The 13,191-nt window shown below is 33.9% G+C and overlaps 1 protein-coding gene across 38 annotated transcripts in view; it reads left to right on the top strand.

Moving 5' to 3' along the window:
• RBFOX1 (RNA binding fox-1 homolog 1) overlaps nt 1–13,191 on the top strand; it is an 892,094-nt gene that overhangs the window by 792,846 nt on the left and 86,057 nt on the right. For all 38 annotated transcript variants that reach the window (XM_065683977.1, XM_065683981.1, XM_065683986.1 and 35 more), the window contains 4 exons: nt 1,972–2,115; nt 4,596–4,649; nt 10,064–10,156; nt 11,833–11,893. In XM_065683977.1, the coding sequence (XP_065540049.1) occupies nt 1,972–2,115; nt 4,596–4,649; nt 10,064–10,156; nt 11,833–11,893 (352 nt within the window). The remainder of the gene's footprint in view (nt 1–1,971; nt 2,116–4,595; nt 4,650–10,063; nt 10,157–11,832; nt 11,894–13,191) is intronic.

Genomic DNA, 13,191 nt, shown 5'->3' with positions numbered 1-13,191 from the left:
TTTGATCTTCTACTTTTGTGTGCAGTATTTATAGCTTTCATTATAAGTTTTAAGACTACCATATATTAAATGTTTTTAGTATTTCATAATTGCAAATATGTGGTAGAATAGGAACCAGAAAACAGTCTGATTGCATACAAAACAGCAGAGATGTAGCAAGGATAGTCCCCTATACTAACTTCAATTAATTTTTGAAGAAATATCAAACGCCGGTCTTTAGATCCTCTAGCAATGAAAATATTCTCTTGAAATGTGTAATGTATGTGTAAGGTAAATTGCATTTTAGCTCTTTCAGTCCACTGGGCTTTGAAACTTTCCTTTCTGGGATTTCACAAAATGAAGCCTGTCCTCTGTGTATTTTACCTCCTTGGTGTTACTGGAAGTTTTTGTATAGCGGCACAATCCAGTTTCAATTTGTAGTTATCCTTCTCCAGATCTCCTAGTCACATCCATAGATTTCTGGATGATACTATGCTTTCTAAAGAGACTGTTACATTTTCAAACCCTTTAATACATCTTAAAAGGCTTAGCTATGTTAATTCTGGCACAGACTTCTTTAAGAGTATTGACAGGTATGAATCTTTGATGTTGATGATTTTCTGAAGATTCTGATTTTCAGTCCTCACTGCCCAAACTCTGGGACATTCTTTGCTGCAGCTTTAAATTTCAGGCTTCTGTGAACAAAAGTGGTAAAATCCAGAAGAAATACCCAGAAAATAACAGTGCTTGGATTTACTCCCTTTACCCATAATTTGTAGCTCCTTCATTGTAGCATCGTCTTCAGAAACCTCACTGAGTTTTTGCTGGCAATATATCTGTTCAGCTTCTCACATGGAAGTTGCTTCTAATGTTTTGGTATGCTAATAGTGCACAGTTCAAACCTCCTACTCCTTGTTTCTCATCATCTATGATGAGCAGAAATTACTTTTTCCAATTTGCTTTTATACAGTATGCCGATTATATATTTTCTTCAAGGGACACCCTCTGTTCCTGAAGCTACACAGCATCTTTAGAATTCTTTAATTCTCTTCAGTTTCATCTAATTGACCCTAAATTCATCTGGAGTGTTGTATTTCAAGTTTCCAGTCCCCACCTGCTCTCATATACCATATTTCCTTCATATTTCTCTCCTTTTAAGGCCTGAAGTTACAAAGTAATCTCTGTGGTGTCTATGGATGGAACAGTTACCTCAAATCTAATTTTTTAGGTTTTTAGTTGGTTTCAGATAGCAAAAGATTAGCATGGAACATGTTTTTGTCTCTTAACAGCTATATACCATGTTTAGTATTTGAGCACATTTGCATTTGTGAAGGAAGATGATGTTGAATTTAACTTGTTAGGATTAGATTTATATGTAGTTGCTGATGTAAATGATTTATTCTGCTTGAGTTCTTTTGCTTCTTTCTTAACAGGCTTATTGGTACTAAAACTGTGTGGTAAGGTTTATTTTATTAAACCACTTCTATTTTGCTTTAATGATTATCTCTTAAAAGAAATTTGATACTAGCTAAAAATGGGAGATTTCTTCTTTTGCTTTAATGAAAAGAAGTCAGAAAGATAAGCTGAACTGGAACATTAGAACACAAGAGGAAAATGAATACTTGGAAGATGAATATGGTCAGAAGGAAGAGGAAGGACAGAGAGAGTAACAGTTGTAAGATGATCCTCATAGTTTAATTCAACTGTTTTCTTTCCTTCTCTTTTCTTACAAATCCCTTCTACCAATGCAAAAGAAAACACTATGCTGTTTTTACATACCTCTGAAAAATCTTTTTCTAGTGAATGTGTGCTGTACACAGTGATTAATTTGGCTGTGTATGATATAATTAAAGAACAACCTCTAGTATTCTTCAACACCTTTGAGCAGATTTAACTCCTTTTTTAGTCTTTTTTGAGAATTCAAGCCCACCACTTTATACTAAAAATAGCAGAACTGCTTACAGTGTGTTTTATTTTGCTTTACCTTTTTAGCAGACAGATGATGCAGCACAGACCGATGGCCAGCAACAGACACAATCTTCTGAAAACACAGAAAACAAATCACAGCCAAAAAGGCTTCATGTCTCAAATATACCGTTCAGATTCCGGGATCCAGATCTTAGACAAATGTTTGGTGTAAGTACTCTTATTTCTTTCTTTATGCTCTTTTCTAGTTTTATGTATATATAAATATTTGCATTGCAGGTATTTTATATTATAGGTAGCCGTGACAGCAGTATTTCTGATTTAGACTGTTTAAACATTTTTAGTAAAGATTCCCTTTTCATTTATTTATAACCAAACATCTGATTTGCCAGTCAAAACTGGGAAAAGAAATTCTCCTGATTTTTCTGTATGTGATATAGATGGGTGTATTCTATGTATTATGTTGTTTTGCATTACATTCAGAAAAAGCTATTTATGTTGACTTAAAATATTGAATGCATATAGATTCCTGCTGTACACATTTGGATTTATATGCCTGTATTTATTGGTATTTGGAGAGCATGATGTGAGATAGTAAATGTTTAACCTCATGAGCAAGGGACCCAAATTTGTATAAGCAAGACATGGGATGAATGTAGACAGGAAGTCCAGGAGTAGGAATCCTCATCCATCCCCACAAGTATTGTAGCTCTGTGAGCTTCTAAAGTTTTTGCCAGTCTTTTTCTGTATGTCCCTCAAGTTTTGCTTTTACTCAGGCCATTATCTGCCTTTAAGTGCATTGGATGTGTTTCCAACATCTCATACATGCCATCAATTCTAGGCTTATGACAGATTAGACCAGGTTTCTTCTCCCTGTTCCAAGAATTCTTAGGTTTATTTTAAAACATCACTAAATAAAAACTAGTAATGGTACTTAATCAGCTATTAGTACCCAGGTTTTCCTTTTCCAAGTTAGTACTCTTAAGTGTTTGTGTTACTCTTGCTTTCTTATTTATGACTCGCTAAAATTTAATTCTGTTCTGTGTTAGTTTGTTAGTGTAGCGTCATGGCACTATACTTCTCTCCATGTTTCATGTTTAGTTCAGATTTTTAAATACTTCTAATGTTTCTCTATGTGAGTTAAGACATTGTGGCTTTCAATATTTATTTCCATGAAGTGAAGGAAGCAGTTACTGGAAAAAGAATCCTGGTATAGTACTCGGAAATGCAAGTGACTATTTTGCCATATCTGACTTGCTACAATCAACCCGCTCTAAATGCAGGTTACAGCTCATCTGCAAAATAGCAGAAGTCATAATAATTAACCCCTCCAAGAAAATATGCAAATTTATTTAAATTAAACAAGCCACTTAACATAGATTTATATTGGTTGAAAGTAGATTAATTGAAAGTTGGGGTTCTTTGTAGGTTTTATAGTAATTTATAACTGAATAAAAAATACATGTCTTTTCAGTATTTCTAAGTCTTAGGTCTCAAAAGACTGACACTGAAGAATGGCTAGAATTTTCCAGATTAGAATGACTTGGTAACAGTAAAAGTTTAGCTTCTGAATTGAAAAAATGGAATTTCTGCAGATGTGAGTTGAATCTGATAGGAAGTATGGTAATGCTGCATCTTGGCCATGTTACACATGTAGCAGATGATATTTTTACATGGACCTAAATACAGCAGAGGAGAATTATTTAAACATTAAGTCAATGTCTGCTTATAGGCTAAAATTGCAGTTACAACATGGATTAGATGGCAAATGCCAAAAAAAAGCCAAGGGATAAGAAATGATGGTTGATTTTACGTAACCACATTGAAACACCTTAATAAGCTAGAGAAGGAATACTGTCCTTTCTGGCCTGTAATTGTGTTTATATCTTAAAGGACTGGAATATAGTGGGTTGTGACTTGGACTCTTTTGTCTAGATTACTCTTAATTTCCTGCCTCTAATTTCTGGTTTTCTCTTTAATATATTGTGTCACTTATCGGTGCTAACACTGTTCCACACTGCATGTTAATGACATATGAAACAACAGAAATGACCCACTGATAAACTACAGTGTCACATCACGAAATATGTCATATCAGAAAGTGTTCTGACTAAACACTGCCTGGGTCAAACATGTATTCTTTTACTTGGACAAATGCAATAAAGCCTTTTGCTTTGGGATAGCAGCTGTGGTCAAGTTTTCTGTATGTTAACAATGCCTAGATGTTTGTGAGTGCTATTGTAGTGTCAATAGTAATAACATTTAATATTATGGTAGAAATGCATTTCTGAGCAAGGAAAAATGGCCAACGAGGAAGTATCCATTCCAGTTTTCCAAATTAGACTTTATTAAGACAAGAATTGCTTAGGGAGTAATAGTTATCCATTTTCAGCAAGGTTGGAGAGAAATCTTCACTCCTTGAATCATGCACCAAAACTCCCAGTTGGTTTAATGTTATTCCTGTAAAGCAGAAGTAACCACACTGTCCTGGAAAGCAGCTGCAAAAAGTCTTCTGAAACAAAGGTTTCAGACTGTCTTTGAAATAGTCAAATACCTTTGACTATATTTGATTTTATATTATTTTAACTTTTTTATGTGGTACACCATTTTCTGAAACCAACATTTGTACTGTATAAGATAGAAGTGTTGAAATTACCATATTTTCATGTAACTTTTCTATTTCTTTGCAGCAATTTGGTAAAATCTTAGATGTTGAAATTATTTTTAATGAGCGAGGCTCAAAGGTAAGCAGTTTAATTCACCTCTGGAATTTTAAAATTTGTTTAAAATATTTATATGAGTAAAAGGAAACAACTGCACTGCTGCAAAAAGTAATGTCTGAAATTCTGTGTTAGTGGAAACATCTTCTGAGCTGTCATTGAGTTTCCTAAGCAGCATGAAAATCATTTTGTATCTTTTGAAGGGGGTAATTTTAGCTACTCCAAACTGTCATCTATTTTACGGGAATGTTGAATTTTGCTGTCTTTATTCTTCAAGGGTAATTATCTTGTTTATGTTATGAGTCCATACTTACAGATATTTGTAGGCAGGTTTGTATTAATACAGGTATTTTTTTCCCCTATTGAAATAAATGATGATAATGATACCTTATAACTATCCTCTTTAGTAATTAGCTGAGAAAATATACAATTGTTGCAGATTATCTAAGTGCAGATGTTTTCCTCTTTAGCTAAAGCTTCAGTACACCAACCCTTTGAAAACAATCTATTTTAACATTTATTTGATTAAAAGAGTTCTTAATGTATTGCAAACATTTAATTTTTTTCTGAAAATTACTTTGCCTTAAATGCATACTTCAGTTTGTTGGATATTTAAGAAATAAAGCAAGGTAGGATGGCTATGACTGTATTAACATTGTTACCTGGTGCAAAAACTGTAGCCCAGAATGCTTCACCTGTGATATCAGCTGCATTATCAGGGTTTATGTGTATGACATATGCATGATAACTTTTTTCATCCCTGCCATGTCAGACACACTAGAATGTCTATCCAACAATGTTTCAGTCTTCCTGTAGCTTTCATATATGATTTATTATTAGTGGTGAAATTCTTTTCCTGTTACAACCATACTGTAGTATGTCTTCTTTTAAGAATCAGATATATCACAAATCTCTCTTAAATCAGATATATTTTAGTTGTATTATTTTTCCCTTAAAGTGTTTGTATTCTAAACTTAAAGGCATCACTTTTTTTGTTTGTTTTTAATAGACTAGCTGGAGTGTCCTGGTTTATATTCAAAAATTATTTGTTCATTCATTCATGAATACCCTTGCCTGCTAGCCCAAACCCAGCTGGAATATTTACTACTTTTTCAGCAAACAACCTAAATGTATGGAATTTTCTGTCTCAGAATCTCCTACCCTGCCTGAAATTTATCGTCATTAAGTTACTGCTTTTCAGTAATGTTTGTCAAAGATGTGGGTTGTCCAAAACCTGCTTCTGCTGGAGGGTATAATAAATTTCAAAAGACATCCCACATTTGCCACCTTGACTGATTCTGTTGAAGATGGAGTGGAACTGAGTACATGTGTTTTGGTGGTGGTTTGCACTTTTGTTTACCCATTAAATCTTACATATGTGGGACTTCTAACTACCACATTTGCATAGGACTGCATAAACATAAGGCGTTTTAAAAGTATTCAAGGGATGGGGTGAGGAGTTTTTTTCTGAATTGAGAGGTTTTTAATAGTGATCTTTCAGTAGTGAAAACATCTCTGAGCCTTGTGCTAAAAACAAGCTCCTAGAAAGGATTTTGAAGGAGGAGGTTTTGCTAGGCCGCCTTGTAATGTCACTTACCGCAGTTACACACTTTGTGACAGAGACTCTTAAGGCCTATTGCTATTAAGTTCTACTTCACTAGCCAGTGCTGTGTTGGTGCATCCAGACTGGCTCTAAACTGCTGAAGGTACTACAAGCAGTTCTGTGATGCATCTCATTGCTTATATATGCTATTTCTCATCTTGTTTAGTTATTTCACGCGTAGCTACATAGTATTTTGATTTGCAGAGTGCCCTTAGATTCTCTCAATTAAATAAAAAGTTAGAAAACAGGATTAGGAATAAAGGGAACTTTTGTTGTCTTTTTTTTTTTTTTTTTTTTAATTTATTAATTTATTTAATCTGATCATTTCATGTCCATTCTGTAGGATTTAAGATGCACCAGATTAAAGTCCCATTCCTGGCAGTGCTTATCTATGTTTTCATAAAATCCCACTGAAACTGAAAGGACTACTAAGTGGTCTCAAACTGAGTACAGGTAAAAAAAGTTTGCAGGATCAAGATTCATATTTGTTTCTAGCTGCAGTTTGGCGGAAAAGAATTGATAGATTTTAAATTTTTTTTCTGGTTTTATTTATTTCTTTTTCTTCTGATAAATACTGTTTAAGCAGATTCTTGCAAAAACAGAGAAGTAGCTTATTTTCATGCCGTAATAGTTAAGAATTGCATATTCAAAAACCATAGTGCTGCAGCACTACCATAAAGTATAACATAATTTTACAGAAGGGAGTCTTTCCATAAAAGGAACCCTAAAATAATAGAAATTTTGTACCACAAGTTTTTGTGTGTATGGAGGCATAATAATAATCATCAGAATAATTTTGCTAGAATTGTATGGCAACACTGATGAATTTTGAAACTCTTAATAAGAATCGCAAGAATTTCAGTCTTGTTTTGATATAGATCTTTCTTACAACCTGTGTTCATGAAGCTTACCTTTGACAATTCTTGAAGCTGTTGATAAAAGTAACATTAAAAACTGCTGGTAACTTACCTTTCTCTGCGTCCACTCTCAGCTTGAAAGGACAATTTGAAATATAGCTTCCATTACTGTGCACTTGTTAATGCTACTCTGCAGGTGTGACACTTAAACTCTGCACAGAGCTGCACATGCCTTTGTCTCAGGCACAATTGCAAATGAACAAAGGTACAGGAACATAAAGTGCCGTTTATTTTTTTTACAGTTTTAAATTAATGCTCTATACAGCTGTATACTACATATATACTTTCTTAAATCTGTGTATATATGTATTTGTCTATCTAGTATGTAGTATATTAATGCATATTTCTTCAAATAAGAACTGCAGAGCACCTCCCAAATTAAACCAGAATGTTCTCACATACTAACTTGGCTATTATTAAATCATTCGACAGACTTCAAAAATAAAATGCAGAAAGTAACCTGTTAATAAAATACATAGTGTTCTGAGCTAAAGTAGCGGTTGAATCACCTGCCTTTAAAATTCACGTTAACCAGTTTGTGTATTTGAATGTGTGATGAATGAATCTATGTTCTGTGATGGCGTTTCAGTGTCAGCTAGCTAAATTCACAGATTTGCATAAATAATAAGAGCTTAATTTAAATAGTTAATTATGATAATAAGTACAACATAAGGAATTAAAAATTTACAATGACTATTCTTTTCAGAATCTTTGAAGTTCCTGTCTTATCTCAGCTTGTGGCTCTACTTTATATCTTCTTCAAAATTTTTAATATAATTAGGTTTTTATCTTTCAGTTGTTTGAAAAAAAAAAAAAAACAAACAACTGGTAGTGCTGTGAGCTAAGTCTGAATCAAAATTTTGCCTAAACAACTCCTACCAAATTATTGCAATTCTGAGAAGTGGCAGCTGCTCAGTGAGAAGGAGGAGGAGAAAATAGCTAGAATTGAGAGAACTGATGCTATGACACAGAGCTAGGCTCATCAGATTGATGGCTTCAGCGATGTTGTCTGCTGTGAAATTTTCTTAATGGAATCCTAAATTGTGAGCCCCTTTTTTTTTTTTTTTTTTTTTTTTACACGTAAGATGAGAAGAAGCAGTTGAAGAAGAAATAAAAGTCTGAAGTTGAGGATGGGTTTAGGTACTGAGGAGGGGAATTTACTTTCACCACTTTGGTGCTTTGGGGAAGAGAGTTACATCGTCTGTGTCTTGTAACAAGCAAGATCGTGGCTTTGTGATAAAATTGTGGAGGGCAGAGTTGAGAAAGTAGGTGGAATCAGGTGTTTTGAGAAAGTCAAAGTGGAACTGCTGATAGTCTGAGCTCAAGCTTAAGCAACTTTGAAAAGCATGGAACATAAACTGTTCTGTATAAATGTTCCTTTCTGTGTTATAAATTTACATAAGTAAATGTACTCTTTTGAGTAGGTAAAATAATCCAAATAACCAGTATCATGATCCTTATAGTTTCTGAACTTTTTTCATCAATTGTTGAGTAAACAAATGTATAAATATCTTCCCTTCCTTTGTGTTGTTTTTTGTTGTTGTTGGTTTTTTTTTTTTTCCTTCTTCCTTTATTTTAATCAGTCACTATGTACGTGATAGGTAGAAGTGCAGAGAAGAAGCGGGCGAATACTGGCCACAAAACATAGTGAATAGACTGGAGAATGAGGAGACATGATGTATGGCTTATTGCTGAGGAACGGAGCAGAGGAAGGCTTTAACTCAGTTTAAGCTTAAGTAGCAGGAAAGCAAAAGGTTATAGTAGACCTCCAAATACGTGCAGCAGTACCCGTGTATGAAGCGGCTGTATATAATATTAAATGTTTCTTGTTATGAACCACCAAGGATGTAGGAACTTACTTGTTTGGGTACCTTTGGGAAAGCATGCAAAGGCATTGTAGTGCCAACATAAGAATTACTTCAAAGGGTTGGTGTATGTTTCCAAAATGGCTTTCAGTGTCTGAATTTTTTTCAAGCTATTTGCCATTGTAAAGGGTTTAATTTAACTTTGCACAATAAAGAGTTGTAGTAGGATTGGGAATGTTTGCTTAGTCTTATACTATAAAACAAAGCATTTGTCATAAGCAGTATTTCCTATTTGTTAAGTATTCTGCTGTCCCACTAACACAAGATTCTGGAGTTTTACTAGTTGCATGTTCTGTGTGTGGGAAATCATATACATAAGTAGTAAATAAAGCAGTTAAACTTATTCAAAATATTTACATTTTTATTCCTTTATCAGAGTTTCTTTTTTATTCACATCATGTGATTTTTATTTGATCTGTTAATACAAGGAAGTTTCTACTTTTTTCTAAAAGTACTTTTGTTTTGTTGGTGGTTTTCTTTTTTTTTTTCTTTTATAAAAAAATAAGTAAAGGCTGTATAGTTTGACAAAAGTTTAAGTTACCCTAGTGTTGCATGGGAACAATGTTTTTTAGTATCACGACAGCATGATAAAGTAGGCAATGTTTTAGAGTATATTGACATTCAGTGTTGAATTTTGTGCACATGTTTTTTATTTCATTGAGATATCTGCATGTCATTAAAATGTGGTTCATTTTCTTTTCTCATTAGTTCATTTTTTTCTATGTGAAGACACTGTAATTTATTTTAATTTCATTTTCTTATTGTTAGATTTATTTTCCTCTGTAGTGACATGTAGATAGGTATTTTTGGTATCATTCTTTGACTTTCTCAGAGGGTATTATCTAACTGATGACAGAAAAAATTTGTTCACATTTGTCGCTTATTTACTGCACATCTCAATACAATTATAATTTTTCTAATTTGCATGTTACAGAAATGAAGCAAGGACAAGAAAATAATAAATTAAAGAGAGAGAACATAAGCAAACAAGTGGTCATTGACTGAAATAATAATGTGCATGTTGTTTTCCCCCCTTCTCCCTCCTGCATGCAGGGATTTGGTTTCGTAACTTTCGAAAATAGTGCTGATGCGGACAGGGCGAGGGAGAAATTACACGGCACCGTGGTAGAGGGCCGTAAAATCGAGGTGCATGTTCAAAATATTTTCCTTTTCATCTTTTTTCTAAATGTCTGCTTCACTCTCATTTGTTGTTTCAGATGCATCATTGGTGTCTTCTGTGTGCTCCCCTTCCCCCTTCCCATTGTTTATATATATATTTATATATAAAGACAGAGAATCTGGCCTTACTTGGGTTTTTTATTATTATTTCTTTTATAATTATTATTATTATTATTATCATTATTGCTGAAAGGTGGATGAAAGAATTGAACAAACAAGCAAATGAAAGCTTTAATATTTTGGAAGTTATTATTTTGAATGTTTTGTAAATCAATGGGTGCAGTAGATTCCAAAAACCAGCCAACAAAAAAAAGAAAACAGAAAAAAATTGAGAACAAAAAAAAAAAAAAAAAGTGTGACAGACAAAACAAAAACAAACAAAAGGTGGTTTTTTTGGTTTTGTTTTGTTTTTTTTTTTTTTGCTGCAGGGTTGATGCGGGATCCACAGTGGCTTTCAAAATATCCAGATTGGGAAAGAAGCATCCAAAAGATGTACAAGAAAAAGAAACAAATCCTGACGAGATCAACCAATTTTAACATTTAATTTGCAATGGAGCCATCAGGCTACTTTGGCTGGCTGGCCTGAGCCTCTCCTGTCCATTAAAAACCCAAGACAAATGTGTTTTAATACCACTGGATCCCCTTCAATACTGCCTCAGTCGTATTTGTTAGAGTAAAAAAAATACCAATTGAAAATGCTGTCGTCTTTTGAGTAAGATGTTGCATATTTTGCCTTTTCATTTTCCCCCTTCGACGGTAGCGCTTAGGGCCCTCACCAAACTCTCAGTAACCATGGTAACTGTATACATACCCATGCTGGCGATGGTGCTGAATGGTAAGTGGAGAAGTCCATCTGCCGTTTCACGTATTTAGCGCTGATATACCACGTGAATTTTTTTGACTTGTTGTATTAAGTTTTCTTGATGCTACATTTTTTTCTATATTGGTACGCCTGTAATTGAGTGTACGTTTTAAGCAAGCCTGGGAGGCACTGATTGGATTGAGGATATGACTTCGTGCACATCTTACTCAGATTGTTAACTCCATATTGTGTTAAATAATGCACCCTCTTTTTATCCTTTTGTTAGCTGTGATTTTAAAGCTTGAATGATTTTGTTAATTCTTGCAATGAAAAAGGCTCTTGTTCCAAGTGTTGAATGCTAGATGTTGCTTTTCCAATGGTACTTCTCTTCTAAAGGGTTATGTTGCACACTGCTAAAATTCGTTTGTCCCTTTTTTGACATTTTCTTTGTTTCCTTGTACCTTGTCTCTTTCCTTTCTACTCCACTGCATGTTCCTTCATATAATCTTATTTTTTTTTCTGAGTATTTATTGTATCAGTGTTATCATGGAATACAAGCATGCTCTTAAGTCTTAAATTATGCAATACCTTTTAATTTGCTTTTAATGTCTTTTTATTAAAGTTTAAATGATGTTGCTTTATTGAAATGATTTGTAAGTTAAAATGGTTATGAAAGTAAATGTAATTATAAATAGTATGATTTTGTTATGCACCTGTTGCCTTCTATAAATTAAATTGCATTTTATTTTTTACATGACTAATAGCAGTAATAATGCATGCATTTGATAGTAACATGGATCCTCCCTATAGCCCTTTCTAATCCAGTGTTCTATGTGCTTAGGTAAATAATGCAACAGCACGTGTAATGACAAATAAAAAGACCGTCAACCCTTACACGAATGGTAAGTGCATGAGCTCTCAAGTGCTTTGTTTTGATGTCAGTGCATGTGAAACTTCACTCTTCTGCTGAACGTGTGGACTTATCTACTCATGAGGGGTGGTAGTCCTCATGCCCTGCATCTCCTTAGTCTCCAGCTTTGTTCAGTGACCTAAGAAATGAGATGGCCCGGCATAAATTCTGTTTATGTGTAGTTCAGCTAACTCACAGCTGTGTGGGTATCGCAAGCATCGTTTTGCCTGATTGGAATCTGAGTGTTTAACTACAGTGGCTTTCGTGTAGGGAAATACACCTGATTGATAGGAAAGTGTTACTCTCTTCCAGCTTTGTGTAGTGATAATGTTGCAATGAATGAAGCAATCAGAGGATTCAGTTTTGCTTGTATAGTGGAGGCAGGAAGACCAGTAAGAAGAATGTCTCTTGTCAGGCATGAGATACTTTCTAGTAGCAAGACAAGCATCTATCCAAAGATAATTTTCTCTGTCTTCCTTCCACAATTTGTTACGAGAAAAGGACAAACTGTAATTGGGTGCCACTTCCAGCTTTTTTTTTTTTTTTTTCCTGGAAAAATCTAAATTCCAAGCCATCTAAAAAACCTCCTTCTAATACTGACCTAAATCAGTATACTGTTGCATATTAATGATAGAAAAATAATTCACAGATATTTGAGAGGTTTGGAAGCCATACATTTGAAAAATGTTTCTTCTGGTAGTGTTTGATCATGTGCTTGAGTTGTTTGCATTTGCTAGTTCAGACAATTCTCACAAGTTCATAACTCAGCAATGTCAAAAAATAATACATTAATTGAACTGAATTACAAGTGCATTTTCCAGTTTTGTTAGACTGTGTAGTTATAATTATTTTCTTTTCAATTTAATTTATTTTTTCCTATCCAGTAGAAAGCACATGACATCTACACATACATCAGTAAAAGTTTCCACAGATGGACTAGACTCTTTTCCAGTTTGAAATACAATGGATCTTATTTTCTACATCTGAGATCTCCTTAATGAGGTTTTACTAAAACCCAGAGCACACCATGGCTTTATTTTTAATGAAAGAGCCAAAACTTTTTCTTACCACTGTAAAAATATAATACAGTGATGATTTTCATTTGATGTGATAATTGAGCTCGTTAAAATGAACTGGACAGGAAGAGTCTGAAGTTCCTCATGCTATCTCAGAAACTGCTTTCTTCCTCATTTTGTATGTTAATGTGGAACTTGGCAAATGATGCAGATTGGAGAATCTTGTTTTTTACTGGCTTTAAAACATCTCGGTGAATCTATCATAAGAAACATG

Source organism: Lathamus discolor, chromosome 6 (assembly GCF_037157495.1).
Source record: "Lathamus discolor isolate bLatDis1 chromosome 6, bLatDis1.hap1, whole genome shotgun sequence".
Classification (NCBI taxonomy): domain Eukaryota; kingdom Metazoa; phylum Chordata; class Aves; order Psittaciformes; family Psittacidae; genus Lathamus; species Lathamus discolor.
This window is presented reverse-complemented; position numbering and strand designations above follow the sequence as displayed.